An 18174-nucleotide genomic window follows, 5' to 3' on the forward strand; every position below is an offset into this window, starting at 1 on the left:
TCAGAGGATCAATTTCACAGACCTGCCTTTTCTACAATGGCACTACAATAGCATCAGCTGGATTAGATAAACATAACAATGGAACATTCACACCTTGGGGATTAAAAGTCTTCTGTTTGTCATCAAAGTTGGTCAGACAGAGACTCGGGTTTCAGGTACCATGCAAGTTAATGCAGTCTTTCCTTAATGAGTCCACACAATCTTATGAAGTTTCAATTACAGTATGGTAATACGCACTTTGATATTGAAACTTTTTAACCTTCAATCATCCTTTCCCTTTTCAACAAATTTTGAACTTTTGTCTTTGAAGCCTCATATGAAAATCAGGAATCTTTGGTTTAGAGAATAAAAAATACCCTCAAATTTATCAATATTAAAAAATATCAATATTTGAACCAAAATGGCTGACAAAGTTTTAATAGTAAGGGAAAAACTTAAATTTTTGATTGTCACAAAATGAGTTGTAAAATTCACTTTTGTATAATGCGCAGGAGACCAACAAAGAACTGTACATTTCAACAGTTATAACTTTGTCCTGGAGGGACATCCAGCTGCCGCCAGAAATGTTATTCTCTTCACAGAACAATAAATCACACAGTATAGCCTGAACAGATACACTGCCACTATCATCATCACCCTAAGTAATGTAAGGTTTCATTTTCATTATGTATACATGCACTATTAAAAATTTTATTAGCAATTCCAGTGTTCCTTCAAAAAGTGACTTCCCACAGGCAATGATTAACAATTTTCCCGATATGCAATTTGCTTTATGTCTTAAGTGACTTACCTATTTTAAGAGGTATGATACTGATTTCATGGGAAGCTTTGTGACTGTAAAAAACAAGAAGAAATGTTGTAATTTAGTTTTTTCATTCAATAATGACTGGTTGTTGTATATACAGTGCAATTTTAACACGATTTTGATTGAGTTTTATTTCACACATGGAGAGTTTTTTTTCATTCTGCTTAGCTGAAATATTACCAACTTGCAATTCATGACAAGAATTCCTATTCTTACTCAGCCCGTAGATGTAATACACAAAGTCTTTGGAGATGTAATTTTTGAGATTGCTATATAGACTGGCAAGTCTAGAGTTGTCAATCCTGTTCACACGGCCTATCTGGGACATTGGACAGTTCATATCAATCATCAAGTTCTAAGTCAAAGGAATGATGGATCTGACTGTGAACGTCAAAATAATGATGACCAAAATAATATCAAAAGATGTAAAGATGTCCTTATGCCCCTGTTACCGCCCCCCTCCCCCCCCCCCAACTTCCAGTCTCCTCTGCAGAGGTTAAACTTTTCAATAGGAATACTAGGGATTTACCAAATTTGTCATTGAAAGGGTTATCCTATTCACCCCTGATTGCCTGTAAACAGGTCCACAATTACCATTGAAAGCAATGGGGTTGGGCCAAACCATGGTGAATCATGGTTATCCTATTTACCCCTGATTCCTTGTAAACAGGTCAACAATTACCATTGATAGCAATGGGGTTGGGCCAAACCATGGTGAACCATGGTTATCCTATTCACCCCTGATTCCTTGTAAACAGATCCACAATTACCATTGATAGCAATGGGGTTGGGCCAAACCATGGTGAACCATGGTTATCCTATTCACCCCTGATTCCTTGTAAACAGGTCCACAATTACCATTGATAGCAATGGGGTTGGGCCAAACCATGGTGAACCGTGATGACAGAGGTGAATTCATACAATGTCCTTGCACTGATGTACTGTAAGTTTGTATTTTTTATGGAATTTTCTTGAAACACTTGAAATCAATTGTAAGATTTTTACATGAATTTACAAAATACAAAATAACTTAGGTTGCAAATCCTTGGAAATACTAGTGCTTTGCAATTGTTTTTGCATGAGTTTACTAAAAAGGCTTACATTGTAAACACCTCAGAGAATGTTGTATTTTTTACAGTAAGTTGTAAAATACGCTTGGCTAAAATTGTAAAGGCATGAATTATCATACACAGTCAAAACTTTTGTTGAAAAAATATTTGAGGCCTCAATAGCAATATATGTTAAAGGTAGAATGTGCCGCGGGGACACATATTTGGATTCTCTAACTTCTACAATTCGTTTCTGATCTATCACCTGTGGGGGTTCATTTTAAAGCTCTTGGTGTAAGAAACCTTTTCACCATCTTAGTTTTTCGAATATCAAAAATTGTATTTTACTCCATGGATTTAACACAGGGACAGTAGCCATTTTGAATTTCAAACATCACAAAATCTTAGGTAATTTGTCTCTCTAGTACCAAAATTCGCACCGTGACCCTTGATTTTTATTCTTGATTTTGAAAGGGAATGGTTGAAATATTCCTTGAGAAAAGTTTGAGCAAAAGTCAATGTCTTTCACTTTCAAGGTGCATACTACCTTAAGTTGAACTGGCAGATAAAATTGTGCAAAGCAAATGTCAGACACTTTTATGATTTTATACCAATAAATTTTCGAGGTATGTATGTCAGCTTGTAGTGTTTTATTTTATCTTCCATACCTGCTGGGATGTGCTTTGCTGTCATAGCAACCATAGCAGAGGTCGAAGTCCTCGCACTGATTGCAGTGTATGCGTGTACCAACAACAAACGCCTGACAGTTGTCACATTTGTACCTGTCACAGAACACAACACAAAAATCATGAATCACTGTGGTAAACTTAGTGGCAGAAGATGCATGCTTTTACAGGGACAAACAGTGGTTGGCATTGAACTGTTGACACAACGGGAACTAAAAAATACTGTCTCAATTGACAGGTTGCCAACACTTTCACGCGTAATTATCATTTCGGTAGTAATATTAGTCAATAATGGTGAAATCAACCCTGCAAAATTGAAACATTATCTGGAAGAAGGTAACTCAGAGTCAAAACAACACACATCCACACATCAAACGTCTAAAATGCATCATTTGCAAACAACACTGTTTGTGCAGATCTGGTTGTATTGTTTGACTCCGTCTGACCTCTTTCCAGACAATGATTTCTTTGTGATTGACTGATATGACCGCCAGGTGATATTTACACCTGACAGTGTTGGTAACTATTCAATTTAGCCGGTATGTCTTGTTCGTGTATTTCAAACAGTTGAATGCAAAATCACTGTTACAGTAACTGAAGTGAATAATGGTTATGTCCTAGATTAGTACCGGTATATTTTTGCAGAATCTGATACAAAAAGAGGGGTCAGCAACTTTCAGTCATGTTTTCCAAATTGTTAAAATGGCATTGATATGTTTCTTCACAACTTTGTAATTCTAATATTCTGTAGCAAACACTTGTACACAAACATCCGCACACTGCAGACACCTGCAGGTGGCAATGTTGAGCAAAACAAGAATGCCACGCAATGGTCCTAATCTTGCAATAGCACTGATCGCAAATGATGTCAATTTTCTTTCATTAATATCAAAAATGAATGTTTGTCCGCATTTTCCGCAAGAACGATGAAAATAAAACCTGCTAATGTTACAGTGGATACTAAAAGTCACGATTCATATGAATTTACAGCTCAGACTACAAGCTGCAACGACAGCCATGCATGGAACAACAAAATTTATCCGAATTTCAGGCAGTGGTGTCCAATGTCGCACACGTGCTGCTATATTTAGTGACAAACATAATCAGCACTATTGCAGTTCATGGAAAGTATACCATTTTTGCAAGCAATACTTCTAGATTGGAAATAGAGTGTTTTCAGGCAGGGTAGATGTATGCCTTCATTTTATAATTTTACACAATCATAGGGATGCACTGAGCAGCTATAGGTTTTCATAAAAACACACCCCCAGTTTTCAGAGACAGGCTCTTATTTGAGCGGAAAATTTCAACTTACATGAGGTGCACCATTTCATGGTCGTCTGTATGTCCCTCAGGTCGGACACCACCAAGATAGCAGGTGTTGCACAGGTCCATGTCTTCACAGTGCAGGCAACGATATCGCTGGCCTGGCAGCAGGACACCACAGCCATCACAGGTGATCTCAACATCCAACATGTCACAGTATCTGGCTACAAACATGTGCATGGCCTGCAGCATCCAATGAAATAATAAAATGTTCAATAAAATCATACCTGTTTTTATGGTCACCAATGCAGAGAGGTCATCTTCTCATAGAGGATGCACTTAGGCAATCCCATGAGATTTTACACGTTACAAGATGCAGACACTTTGTTCAGCTACAACTTGCAAATGCTCTCATTTGGTGGAAGTCTTGTGCCTGGGGTCATCAATCATAAAAGCTGACACACTAGAAACGCAATTCCTTAGTTTTGGTGTAAATCCCCCTCCCCCTCAAAATGAAATGCAAAATTGGTTCAGGAAAACTGTGTTGTTTATTATCATGTATGGAAAATACCAACATGTCTTTAGTGCACCCATAGTGCAAAATCTACATATATGAATATTTTGACATACTCAAAATGAATTGGAGTCTTACCAACCACCCCCACTCCCAACTAAGAAATTATGTTTCTAGTGATTCAGCTTTTGTGATCAACAGCCCCTTACAGTGCTCAAAACTTCTGATTAAATACAAAAAAATATCAATACTGAAACCATGCCCAGAAATCAGTTACATTTTTACTTTTTCCATAGATTTCTATATTTCAAAATTGAAACATCAAGATTTTAGCAGAATTATGGATATTGACGTTTGCCAAGACACATTGTATTTTTTTCATATCCACATGGTTGGTCTGTACTCACCCTTTTCTGATCAGCCCTAGCATTTTCTATCATACTGTACCAGGGCAGGAATCCAGCTGTACATTTTCTTAACCATTCTTTGCACTGCTTGTAGTCTTCAAGTTCCTTTGAATGGTCTTTGTCACTAACCATGCTGTCTCGAAGACTTACAGAGCCTGCAAGAATGATGTTTGATGGTTTATAAGAATTGTTATGATCATAGACAGCAGAGGGGGAAGATCACTCTACCATCTATGCTATAATGTAGTGAACAATTAGACTTTGATGTCAAAGCATCTTGCTACGTTTTTTGTGTTTCAAATTTCATGTAGATAACATATTTAAAATATACATACCAAATATGAGCTGAAAATGCTTACGTTACTAGAATAGCAGTGAAAGCGGTGCTAATATATGACCATGAATCATCACATTATGGTGATCGAACATGTTCTTTGAACGACCATGTTTTTTGGCTGACTAAAGGTGGTTTTATCTAACACTGGATCAGAACCTTCTAAACCCAGTAATCCAATTCAGTTTTTTGTAGTAGTACATCAAGGATTATCTTTTGTATGGCAATTTACGGATATCCTCATGGAAGCTTACAGCATGTGGTGGCATACTTTATGCAAATCGCATCTTAGAATGTGAAAAACCTGCTTTAAAATGATATTCATGATTCAAAAACTACTTATTATGCAATACAAGTATAAGTACAAACATTCATAGCTGGTTGACACTTTTATTTTATCAAATGACTTCAACCAAAAGCAGTTCAGTGATATACTTCTATGCATTTATCAAAATCAAATTGACCATAAATCAATGTCTGTCATTACTCTATTATCAAACTATCGCACCACATGGTGTAATTTACTCATTAAACCTCTAGCTTCACTTTTATAGTATCAATGTTGCACCAGTTTTACTTACTCTTGGAGATGCTGAGCAGTAATGCTGGAATTTTGAGGTCAGCTACAAACTGTAAATCATAGGGCTGCCAGTCAATGTCAAGCAGATGAAGTAACAATGCCTGCATGCACTCAAATGCTGACTGTGTTGATCTGAAAATCAGAAGAGTGCATCTGGTCATTTTTACAAAGTGGAAAAAAGTCACAAAGTTCAAATGTCATCAAACTGTAACATTGTCACACTCTGTGAGAAATGTGTTGAAACTGTAAAAAAACATTTTTAAACATACTTCAAAAACAGAAATATCGAACAGCCTAATGTATGAGTGTGAATTTCAAGAAATAAACTTAGATGCTATTACCGGTATTATATCTATGCTTTTTACGTGAGTTCCATGTATATGGAGATCAGTATGGTTTTTTCAATCCACTGCAAAACACCACTGATGGACATTAGTGCTCTCTGATGCAGGAAATTTTTCACATAACAAGTAATGCTACACAGTTGGGCAGATCGTCCATGTAGCCGACACGAACACGAAGTGTCTGTTACCGGCTACCAAAACTATGAAAAATAGTAAAGAATGAGCTACAAAATCACTATCAGTTTTAAGTTGCAGGTAGAATAAGTCTGTGCCTTTGTAAAAAATACTATAAAAATAGTAGAAAGTGAAGAAGCAGCTGAAAGTTAGTTGAGGAGACCTTGACCGCATATCATTTGCATCTCATTGTCGGCTACATGGACTGTGTGCCCACAGTTGATATTTTTGACAATTCACAAATTGACCTCAAGACCTACAAAATGATGCTCAAAGGTACAGTCAATGGGTTTATATCTCCCATGTCCTTGCATAAACATCTGAGGGCGCTGTAACATGAATCTGACGACTGGAATGGCCAAGCATTAAACGCTTGAAAGCGATAAAAGTTGCCGTACTGAAGATCAGTATAGATGCCCAAGACACAATAATGACCACAAAGTATGTCTGCCATATGTATATGTTTCTCTAAGTCCATATTGCTGGAGAGGTACGTTGGGAAAATACATACCAAGAAACTTAGGACTGTGCAGAAAGTTATCATGTCTTTCCACTGGTGTTGGGAAATTGTTTCCCACGTATCGTCACACCCTACATATTTAGGCTACTGCATCTTTCTCTGTCTTATGTATGACGACATGGCTTTGAAATAAATTTACCTTGGATGTTTTGATTTATCAAAAGTAGTTACAGCATCCACCAGTCTTCTGACAAGTGTATAGTATGACCTTCGAACTTTACTCTCCAGTTCTAGTCCGCATCCTTCCAATCTGATAGCATAGTGACTGAAACAAAAAGTCAAATCCTAGTAACATCACTGGCAAATTTATGAAAAGTTCAATCTACTATTCTAGAACTTGAAAATATATCCACTTAATGACAAAAATGTGTACTGGACACATCTTTACAAGAGTTTACATAGCATGAGCCAAAGTTTCATGGATTCAAGCCATTGCATGTGATCTAAAAGTGTTTTCCTGGGAGCTTTGAGCCATGTAATGCATTGCTATCCTTACCAATAACTCCCTAGGTACCAGTGATTAATGCAAAACACTGTGTCTGCTCATTTTCTCTCTTCCCAAAGATATCATTGTAGTGATAATGTTAAACACAATCAGCCATTTATAAGTATCACATTTCTGCAAACAGTGTGCCCTCTACTGCCAATATCACGGCCCCAAGATGCAAACAAATTGCATGTTTGCAAGCAAATTCTTTGGTTTACATGTGAAGATATATGGTTGATGCAAAGAATTTTCCACAATTTTCCAAATTGATGCAAAGTTTCCAGGAAGTCATGTTTGTTAGAGACCACACTGCCTGCAGACCAATTATAAATTTCTCACATTCTTGTTATGTTTTCTTCAAAGAATTATCTGTGACACATTTAAGACTTCACAACTGTCTGTTGGGGAGTAATACAGTAATATTGGACTTCAAAACTGTCTGCTGGGGAGTACTATGGTAATATTGGACTTCACAACTGTCTGTTGGGGAGTACTATGGTAATATTGGACTTCACAACTGTCTGTTGGAGAGATATACGGTAAACTCACATTGGAAAGTATTTCTGAGCACTCAGCATCTCTTGGAGGTAGAGCACACATGGTACTTGAAAGATATGAGGATTCGACATGATTCTAATGAACTCTGCCGCAAACATGAAGACATCAGCCAGTGACTGTGCTCTTTGGCATCGCTGGTCCAGTAAGTGACGTACTCTGACAAGAAAAGAGTGAATTCATTCTTAAATTATTTTATACTGTAAAGTATATTTTTACAATCTAAAATCCATTTCACTATCATTCTTGGAAATGAATATCTCCATTTATTATTTTTGCTTCAGAAGGGGAACATACTTGGTAAAAGATTTATTGAGCTACTGTAACATTTTTGAAGTCCCCAAACAGCATAGGTGACTCCTGAAACAGTTCACTTGATTTTTGTCCTGGATGATACAATTCAATCACTACTGTACAGAGAACAGCTTTTACTCTTTCCCTCCTAGTCCATAGTATGATATAACAGGATTGAACCAAAACTGTTGAGCTGAAGAAAACCTAATTCAAACCCTACTTTTCCACTGTTGTAGTGATGTACCTTTTGGTAAGATATAATCTATCTTGGCAGCCACAGAGATCACACACAGGTTTTACACGATGGCTTCCAGTGGCTAATGCAGCATAATGCACTATCTTTATATAATGCTACTGTAATTTTCAAATTATTTTTTTTGTTTACATAAACATGAAAAGGGAGACTGTTGTTGAGTGAGAATTTACTATGTAATGGTACTTGAACACTACCGCCTTTATTTTTACTATGTCAATGTGCCAAGCTATTGTAATAACAGCTTGGCACATGCACGAAGACATAGTGAACTAGCAACTAATCAGAAGGCAATTTTGTAGGGTTATCAGACAAATGGCTCTAACACTTGGTTTGTTTTCTTAGCCTGTTGTCTATTTTACATCATAACAACACCACACTTCCCAATCACCACATTTCAAACCCAGCAGCAGTCTAGCAATGGTTTACCTGTCTCTGGTTAGCAGTGGATTCTTGATGAAATCCATCACAAGTCTGAATGAGGGATACTTCTCATAACTACTTTCCTCTTCCATCAAAGTGTATCGACCCTGAAAGGCAGAAACCATTCATCAAATAACATTCCTACTTTTGAGAAAGATGCTCACTGAGCATCAACAGGGCTCATACCAATGGAGTGGTTGGTCCAATAAACAAGGAAACAAGCTCAAAGAATATAGCGCCTTTTCTCGACAATCCTCAATAACACATGAGCACAACACTCAGCTGTTTATGTAGCTCGTTTATGATAATTTCAAAAATTAAACACTCATTACTGTGGATCCCTTCCCGTCCTCTACTAGGTTTGAGTCTTCTCTAATGCACCATGTGAGGGCAGTATTACTGGCGTAACTTACTTTGAGATTTGTGTCTCTCTCAGTTGCCTCCTGCGAGGGCAGTCTATTCCTTCCAATTTGGTATGACAGACTTCTCATCAAGTTCCTCTTACTTTTCACTTTCTCCTGACAGAAAGAACACAATTACCATAAATGATCTTTTCAACAAATGAAGCTTGTCTTACCATGATCCCTTTCAATAAAGAATTGTGATCAGTCCGTGGTAAAACAGTGGCAATGAAACGCTATCAAGCAGATCAAGGCTAGATCATCACTACAATGACAAAACTCACTTCCGTTTAGTAAGTATTGGACACTTACCCCCAGACATTTACTATCCAGAAACTTCAGACCAGAATGGTTAGGGACGGGCTTAGAGCAAGTGACCAGTGGATAAATGTCCAGGTATAACTAACTCCCCTGGCACTAAACTATGACATTTCTAGTGCGAAATCTTTTGAGATCTCGATATTTTCCTTCCATTAATTTACTAATCTTTGATAGATCTTACCTCTTGCTTTGACTCCTGTTTGCTGAGACCAGCAAACTTCAACAGAAACATTGCTTTATCTCGGCAAACAGTCACTGAAAGAAAGAGAGATCAACAGATTTCAACTCAACATGCATGATGGTCCATAAACAATGTATACTTGGGTTAAATCACTTATCGGTAAGTGCCATGACAGAACTTATAGATATCTATTCACTAATGGAAGAAAAAGTATCATGTTTTCACTGATTGAAGGAGTGCTGTTATTCTCGACCATGGACCAGCTGGGTAGCTGCAGGTTCTTACGTCATTTTTGCATCACAGCATGGTGAAAACAAATAATCGAAGTTCGGATTTTTCAACCACCAAACCAATATTGAAAGTTGCAACATACATAAATGACATAACTTCTGCTTGTTTCACAAAATTTCTGTATCATTCGCTCTTCTGTATTGTCTGCATTCACCTTGCTCACATGCATTTCACTTACTGACATCACTCCGCGGTCAAGAATATTATACTGGTAGTTATTTTCACCTGTTGCACCAATTAATCACCTGTATAGCCATGTACACACTCTCACTTCCACACATCGTTCAATTCCTCTTAATAATATGGAATTGAAATTCACCTTTACACAAACTTTGGAAAGAAATACCTGTTCTCAAATATCAACTAATTTTTTCCAAGTATCCCCACACTTTAAATACATCTAGGCGCACGCAGAATGCGTTGTCCTTAAAAAGATTTAAACTTCGAACAAAATGAAAATTCTTATGTGATATGAGTAGCTGATTAGAATTTATTGACAGTCGGTATACCTGGCTCCTCTAAGGTTTTCTTGCGGTCTTTGTCTTTTTCCTCTTTTTCGTTTGCTAGTTTGTACTTCTGACGTAAATCAATCTGTAAAAAAAATTGAAAATGCAAACAAATACATGGCAATAGAAAATTCATACACAATGTAACTCACTACAATGCAGTGGAAATGTACATGACATGTTTTACTATATATCAAAATTATTTCAACTAAATTCGAAAGTAAAATGAGTGGACAACCACATCATATCTTTTCTGTTGCTTCCTTTGTAAATACTGATTTTGTATGACATAAATAGGCGATGATTTCAAAAATTGCTCACTATTAAAGAGTGATATACAAACTGACATAAAATTCATCATTTTTGCAATTATCTCTATTGTGACCAGGGGTGAGCATATCAAAGAAGTCAAAGGTCAAAGATTAACACATTTTTCTTGCTTTGCCATTCCACCGGTCAAACAGCTCTGTGAATATCACCAACACACTTGTATAACAATTTTATTCAATACTGGTAAACAGGACTGCAATGCTTCAGGATTTACCTTGATGCTGGACATAATGTACTGATAGGTTTGCTCAATCTTATGAAAAATGGCATTGGTTGGGGATCTTAAAATCCTGAATCACTACTTTTCTGTGTTATCCATAGGACAGGTGGTTCCCTTGTTTGTGTATCCAGCTTATGAAAATGTTGTTTGAATTCAGTATGAGACAAACATTTTTATACAGTGAAACCTGTCTGAACTGAACCTTTTCCCCAGTCCCATTCCAATAGAACTCTATGATAAAAGGACCTCTATAAACCAAACACCTCTCCAAACTGAACAATTTTCAGGTTTGACTGTACATATGTGGATGGAAAATTGGAATGCCAATCAGAATCAACACTGTTATGTGAAATTATTAGTCAATTGTGCTGATTCACTTCAATGCTACTGTCATCACAGTCTTTGTAAAACTTACCAAATATGTCCTCATACTTTCAGCCACAACAAAAGCCTGCAACATTCCATCTGATACCGGGTTCTGACCATCAGAGTTCCCTGTGTGATGCACCATTCAGAACACATTTTAAACTGTTTTCAACTCCAATATCAGCAAAATTTTTTCACGACCTGCACTGTTTGTATTCAATTCACAAAGTACTGTAGATTTCTTATTTTAAAATGTTAGGATTGGTGTGGGGTCTATCTATGATTGGGTTTTTGCTAGGATTTATTGATGTAACTGCATTGCATGGAAGTGAAATACCTGTGTACCGTTGAGATAGGGATGGACAAAACTCAGAGGAGCGGGATCAAAAATCTAAGACTGAAGGACACAAGATTTACTTTGATGTTGACTGATCAATGGAATTCAAGTTTGCTCAACACAGCTTTAATCAAATTTTGTGAGAAAATTCTGGCTAGCGCAGTCTGTGATTTAGAAAGTTTACAGGTAGGACAGTAAACTGCACATAATTTCACTTTTCATGAGTTTGTTTCCCTTGAAGTAAGTCTGACAATACTTACAGTACTTTTCAACATCATCTCTGAGGTCCTGTGTATGCCAAATCAGAGCACTGAACACCGCCTTGATCGCAGCATTGATTTCAGCACCTCCAAAGGTAGGCATTGGTCGCTGAGTTTGACACCTGTCAACAGATCATTGTACACAGTGACTTCCACTGACTTCAGAAACAAGGATGCCAGAATTCTTCCTCTAGCATTTATGACTACGTACTACTGTCCATATATTAACTTTCTTCAATAGACACGCACTTTACTTCCGAGATTTGTTTGACATATAGGTTTCTTCAACGGGGTTGGTTTTAGACTACACACATATGGACCACAATCCAGCTTGAAACTACCGTATATACAGCGCAGTTATGGTTTATCAAATCATAAGCATGCAGCATCCATTTATGGTATAAAGCACTGTACTGGACTGACTAGGTTAAGTACAATTGTCTTTGTGTATACCGTCAGCTGTATTAAACTATGCAATGCAATACATTACATAGAAAATTTCACTGGTGTCATTTTGTATTGATTTTTGGATGTACAATGTGTTCCATTGGTCAATTATTACTGAACGTAATTCACTATCAATTTTATAGAAGAAGACACATATACCAAAAGAATACACAGAAAGGACATTTTGAATTCATCAATCTTACTTGATCAAGAGCTCAGTCGCCATTCCTGGTTCTCCGCTTGCTACATCGCTGAGGAAACTGTTCACAACAGAATCTGAGGGGTTGGTGCTCTGTAAAAAGAGGAAAAATATTAAGGAACCACTGCTTAGAGAGAGCGTGTTAAGCTGGTATGTATCCTCTCAATAAAATTAACACACCAGGAGAGTTATATCTGAGGCAGGAAAATTTACAACATTTAATGAGCTTGTACTGCAGACCAAAAAAATTCAAGACATTCCTGAATTGATGTTAGGAGTTTGTGAATTAGAAGGCACATACGGTAGAAGGGTATGGATTGTCTACCATTGTTGCTTACTGCGTTTTTTCGTATGGATAGACACTTAAAGCTAAAAGTATTACTGATAATATTCTATACCATAGATTTCTCTTGAAAAAGTGGCCTTTGGGGAAATAATTTGCACATAGCAAAAAGTCAAAACTCATATACGTCACAGCAAAGCCTTGTTAATTTGTACCCGTTCCTTGTTGAAGTGGGTGATAATAGTTTTTTTTTCCAGCTAGCATGTACACAGAGATGAATCAGGTTTGCTAATAAAGGGTACTGTCACATTTGAGGTACAGGTCATATCATGGAAACTTGAAGTATAAAGACTATCACGTACAGCATTACTGGACAATATCATACATCAGAAAGATGCAGCCATGCAGTTATTTAAGCAATTTTTGAAAGATGATCCACCTCACTTGGGCTTCTTTATATAAAATGGCCACCCTAGGACAATACTGGATTGTATCAACAAAGAAAATGACATAGGTATACATGCCCACTGTCCTTGAGACTCTTTTGTAAGAAGTTTGATGACGGTGAAACAGTAACTAGATGATCACAAACAAGGCATTTTACAATTGAACTAAAAGTGTTGACATTGAGCAATCTTGAAAGTGAGGCTGCCTCAGTCATTGCTCCTTTCTGTAAAAGGGCCATCACAGACCACCATACTGGATTGAATCACAAAACCATATCAGTTGGCATTACATTATAGTCCATCAAGAACATCATATCACAGAGAAACAGTGAACTGATGTGATCTGTGGCATAACAGAGACTGGTGGATGTAATCTTAACCATAGCTTTTGCCTATCTTGTCTGAACAAAGTTGGTTTATATGTATATCTGAAATGTAGGAGGTGAAAGATAGCCTGATATCCAAACAAAAAGACGTATTATTTAATTGAACACATTGACAAATCCAAGTTTATGTCCTCTCCATACTTCATCCAGTTAAGACTTTTCATCAGAAGATGAGTGTGTAGTCACATCAGACATTGTACTTTCAATGAACTTTTTTAGGTGGAAGACCTACATCTGCTTATGTTTGGAAATCCAACACCATGAGAAATTGGTGACTGGTCTGTTTGGTCATAAATGAGTTTTTGCGAAGATACAAACAACACCATATTTGGACTAGTGTTGGAAAGACATCATAACAAAAGAAGAGAGTTTTATTTTTGGAGACCTGACAGCTTGAAATCTGTGATATAGACAAGATGTTGTGTTACCCAAAATAGCAAAAATATAATCATGATTTGCATAACATTTTGTACATGAAAAGTACAGAAAACGAGCAAAGAAAATATTCACCCTCTGCGTTTAGTGTGAAGGCAGTTCAGAGCATTTTTCCTGCATTCATTCTACAGTGAGTAACTTCTTGCTTTTATCTTGAATTTCACTAGTGATGTTAAGAGTGGTTTTTTGTAAAGCTGTTTCAGCGTTTTCATCACAGAGTGAAACTGAATGGAAGTTTTCAACTAACTTAGCAAACCATACATGCATGTATGAGTGTGTTTATGAGTGTGTTTATGTGTGTGTTTATGTGTGTGTGTGTGTGTGTGTGTGTGTGTGTGTGTGTCATATTACACCAATCCTGAAGGAACTTCATTGGCTCCCCGTGTCTTACAGAATTCAGTTGAAAATCCTATTTCTCACATGTAAATCAATACATAGACTCGCTCCTTCATACCTGGCTGAACTCATTGAAGTCAACATTCCTAGCAGATCTCTCCGATCAAGTCTATAAACTAAACTTAAAGTTCCTCAAACTCAGTTAAAATCATATGGTGACAGATCCTTCTTCTATTATTCATCAATTCAGAATCTATGGAACATTTCTTTGATAATTCTTACCTGTGACCTGGTGTAAAGCCCAAGTGAACACCGCTGATGGATACTAGGTGCTATATAAATTATTTATCTTATCTTATGTGTACACAAGTGTGTGTGTGTGCATGTGTGTGTGTGTGTCTGTCAGTGTCTGTATGTGTGTGTGTAAGTAATCTTGTCTCAGTCCCACCAAGGCCACTGAGAATGAAGTGACAGCACGTTGGTGTAGTTTGTTTACTGGTAGTTCCCCTCAAAGGATGATACTACCAAGGCTGATAATACATCTCAAAACTGAAAGTTTTAGAAGCATTTGCTCATAGTTTGCTCAGAGAAACTTTACACTCTCCAGTTTCATGATCAAGTACAAAACCAGGAAACAAAATTTAATAATTTACAAAATATTTTAAATTCATAACTGTCACCATACCCTGTGCCAACTTCACATATAGCAGAAAATAAGTCTTCTAATTTCACAAAAAATAGACAACAAAGACTTCACCGATTCGACAAGTTTCAAAATGACTCCACGTAGGCAGCAGGCAAGGAAAACATTGTAATAATTTGAGTGTCCGAAAAACTATTCCTTGACGCATTCTAATACACATGACACTTTGAACATTACTGTATGTTACAATAAGATTATTCAATCAGATTATCAGAGTATTATCAAACTCTATTATCTTTCTGCTCCTTCCAAAGTTTTAAAGCTCCAGCAATGAAACCATTTGCAAGATCAACATGGTTCATCCTGCTACAATGTTGCATCATTGTTACTGTGTATCAACTTGCAACATGTTTGGCAGAGGAGCAGAGTGTACAAGGACACAGTCAAACTGGGACACACCAACCTGAAAGCCAAGATTCTGAGACACTGCATATTCAAAGACAACAGTGTACAAATTCCATCCATGGCATTCCTGGTGTTCCAGGTACATGTAACTATTAAAGGCAATTGTTCAAACTCAAATAGTTGGAGAAAAATGGTGAATTGCTGTATCAATGTGAAGACTGTGACCATATCATTATAATCAACGCCATTGGAGCTTATTCATTTTTTTACTATGTTACCTTCTTCATTTGACAAATCATAAATCATTCAGAATACCAGTAAATAGTTGATAACTGAAATTGGCACTCACACTTGTCCACCATCATGGAGGAGTTTCATTTGCTATGTGTGCACATTTCATAACCTGTTACTACTAATAATTATCTATTATTGTTATTATAATGATTATTATTATTATTATTATTATTGACAATGACAAGTAACTTACATTATTGGATTTTGAATTTAAAGAAATACCGAACCAGAAAAGCACACTGAAAAAAGGATTATTCTTTAAAAGTAATTTTGGCTGATTCCGTTTTTTTCAAAATTCTATTCCAAGGAATTCCTGGCAGTCCCGGATTAATGGGTCCTCCTGGTTTGAAGGGACAAGATGGTCTGGTTGGACCAAAAGGAAGCAAGGGTGACCCAGGGCCAAAGGGAGATGGTCAACAAGGCCAAAAAGGTACCCAAGGCAGTCCAGGTCAAAAGGGGGACAAAGGTAACCCTGGACAAAAGGGTGAAGGTCAGAATGGTCAGAAAGGTGTCCAAGGAAAACCAGGTCCAAAGGGGGATAGAGGTGACCCTGGACACAAAGGAAGTACTGGTCAAAGTGGACCAACAGGACCTAGAGGACCACCAGGACAGCATGGACCACCAGGACAGCATGGACCACCAGGAAAGCATGGACCACCAGGACAGCAAGGTCAAAAAGGTGACAAAGGCCAAGCAGGAGAAATACAGAATGTGAGCAGAATGGCATTTTCAGCAGCAAGGACATCAGGATTGGGACCAGTATCTGGACACACAGCAGTCATTTATGACAAGGTTTATGCAAATGTGGGAAATGCCTACGATGCATCCAATGGTAAATTCACATGCTCTGTTAGTGGTGTATATTTCTTCATGTTTTCAGCTCGCAGACCTCCAACTTCCGACAACTTGTATATGTGTTTGATGAAAAATGACACTCAACTGCCATGTGTCTATGTGGTTAGTGGACAGAGAAGGAATGGCTCAGCTTCTAACAGTGTCATCATAGATCTGCAGCCAGGGGATGAAGTATGGGTCAGACTTTACAATGGACAATCTTTGTACAGCGACACTGATGGTTATGTAACCTTTACAGGGTATCTACTTTACGAAACATCTTAAAACCATGTAACTGATATATTCTAGAGCAATCTTAAAATCATCAATCACTATCATTAAAATTTTTGTGGTATGAATTGAACAGAATCATAGTCTAACATCAGGCTGATTTATTACAGTCATTGTCCTGAGAATGTGAAAAACAAATTATAACTACTGTGTAATCAAAAGATGGAAAGTCAATATTGTTATGAATATTCATATTTTTCACAAAATATTACATGAATAATGTTTAACAATTACCTTCAGTATTGTTTTCCGATGAGTTTCTCACATAAGTTTCATGCAGATAAAAGTATCACAATAAAGTAACAAAATGGTTAAACTATGCTGTTTTGACATTATCTGCATTATTTTCAGTAGACCATGCAATCATTGAACCTTCACATAAAATTTCAAAGTGGTAAGGCAAGTGGCTCCCGAGGAAAGATTTTTTACCAAAAAAATGACAAAAATATTCTAAAAATTAGGGTATTGCTCATTTCATTATGATTTGATTATATATGTATAAGAACATTCTGTTGGATGTGCATATGAAATTTCAAAGCAGTTAGATGATCAATGTCGGAGAAAACATTTTCTACCAAATTGGGAAAATTGAAAAAATTCCCTAAAAATACAAAATAAAAGGTACCGGTATTACTATAAATCCAATAAATTTATCAAATTATCAATTAAGGTAATTAGAGACATTACACCAGTACTTTTTGAGTTCTAGACTTTCTATTGGTTTCATATTTTTCAAGCTCATTTGCATGTTCTAGGGTTTATATTTCTTTTGAACTGTTGCAACTCTCCATCATCCTATTATACATGTGTACGCTAAATATCAACATGATACATGTTGTGGTTTTGAGTAGAGACAATGCAAAACAGCCAGATATACATACAGACATTCAGAGACTGATTTTTCACCAATACCTCCTATTGTCATAGACTTATGACAAAATGGAAGGTAAAAACTGATTTTAGGTAAAAATTGATTTTAGGTTTGACAGTAGAGATACTTAAAAAATTCAGCATAATATCATAGTATAGATGCTTTTGGAAAAACAGATTTTGGATATGTTGAAACAAACACAGATGTGACAGGAATGCCTAGTTATTTTATACCAATTCTTAGTTTCAGTCACAGACTGGAGCAAACAGCTCTGTGTTTTTGGCACCAATTCATACGTGTGTACAGTAAATAATGTTTTCATTCATTTCAGTTTGGAAATAAAATGTACACATCACATCTGAGTACCAGCTCATAAATGGTATGTTTCAGGTATAATGCC

General features: G+C 36.8%; 3 protein-coding genes across 4 annotated transcripts in view; 2 read left to right on the forward strand and 1 right to left on the reverse strand.

The window, feature by feature from the left end:
* Positions 1–18174, forward strand: part of LOC139151902 (probable endonuclease 4) — a 577101-nt gene that overhangs the window by 370647 nt on the left and 188280 nt on the right. The gene's annotated exons all lie outside the window — the stretch shown is intronic.
* Positions 1–18174, reverse strand: part of LOC139151893 (zinc finger ZZ-type and EF-hand domain-containing protein 1-like) — a 107337-nt gene that overhangs the window by 18779 nt on the left and 70384 nt on the right. For both annotated transcript variants that reach the window (XM_070724929.1, XM_070724928.1), the window contains 14 exons: positions 12555–12643; positions 11905–12026; positions 11357–11436; positions 10395–10476; positions 9595–9668; positions 9105–9209; positions 8698–8798; positions 7716–7880; positions 6819–6944; positions 5643–5773; positions 4728–4882; positions 3856–4049; positions 2523–2636; positions 791–834 (listed from right to left, as the gene is read on the reverse strand). In XM_070724929.1, coding sequence (XP_070581030.1) covers positions 791–834; positions 2523–2636; positions 3856–4049; positions 4728–4882; positions 5643–5773; positions 6819–6944; positions 7716–7880; positions 8698–8798; positions 9105–9209; positions 9595–9668; positions 10395–10476; positions 11357–11436; positions 11905–12026; positions 12555–12643 — 1582 coding nt within the window. The remainder of the gene's footprint in view (positions 1–790; positions 835–2522; positions 2637–3855; positions 4050–4727; positions 4883–5642; positions 5774–6818; positions 6945–7715; positions 7881–8697; positions 8799–9104; positions 9210–9594; positions 9669–10394; positions 10477–11356; positions 11437–11904; positions 12027–12554; positions 12644–18174) is intronic.
* Positions 14124–17472, forward strand: LOC139152390 (complement C1q and tumor necrosis factor-related protein 9-like). Its single transcript, XM_070725517.1, has 3 exons — positions 14124–14230; positions 15394–15623; positions 16086–17472. Exons 1-3 carry the CDS (start codon positions 14139–14141, stop codon positions 16895–16897), a joined length of 1134 nt encoding a protein of 377 aa, XP_070581618.1. The 5' UTR covers positions 14124–14138; the 3' UTR covers positions 16898–17472.

The sequence above is a fragment of the Ptychodera flava genome, chromosome 15 (genome assembly GCF_041260155.1).
Source record: "Ptychodera flava strain L36383 chromosome 15, AS_Pfla_20210202, whole genome shotgun sequence".
Classification (NCBI taxonomy): Eukaryota; Metazoa; Hemichordata; class Enteropneusta; family Ptychoderidae; genus Ptychodera; species Ptychodera flava.

Excerpts from the sequence above, each read along its gene's own strand:
- LOC139152390 (XM_070725517.1), top strand. The coding sequence starts at position 14,139 with ATGAAAAGTACAGAAAACGAGCAAAGAAAATATTCACCCTCTGCGTTT. Across the intron at positions 14,231-15,393 it reads TTTCCTGCATTCATTCTACA|TTTTAAAGCTCCAGCAATGA; the intron begins GTGAGTAACTTC and ends CTCCTTCCAAAG. Across the intron at positions 15,624-16,085 it reads TGGCATTCCTGGTGTTCCAG|GAATTCCTGGCAGTCCCGGA; the intron begins GTACATGTAACT and ends TTCTATTCCAAG.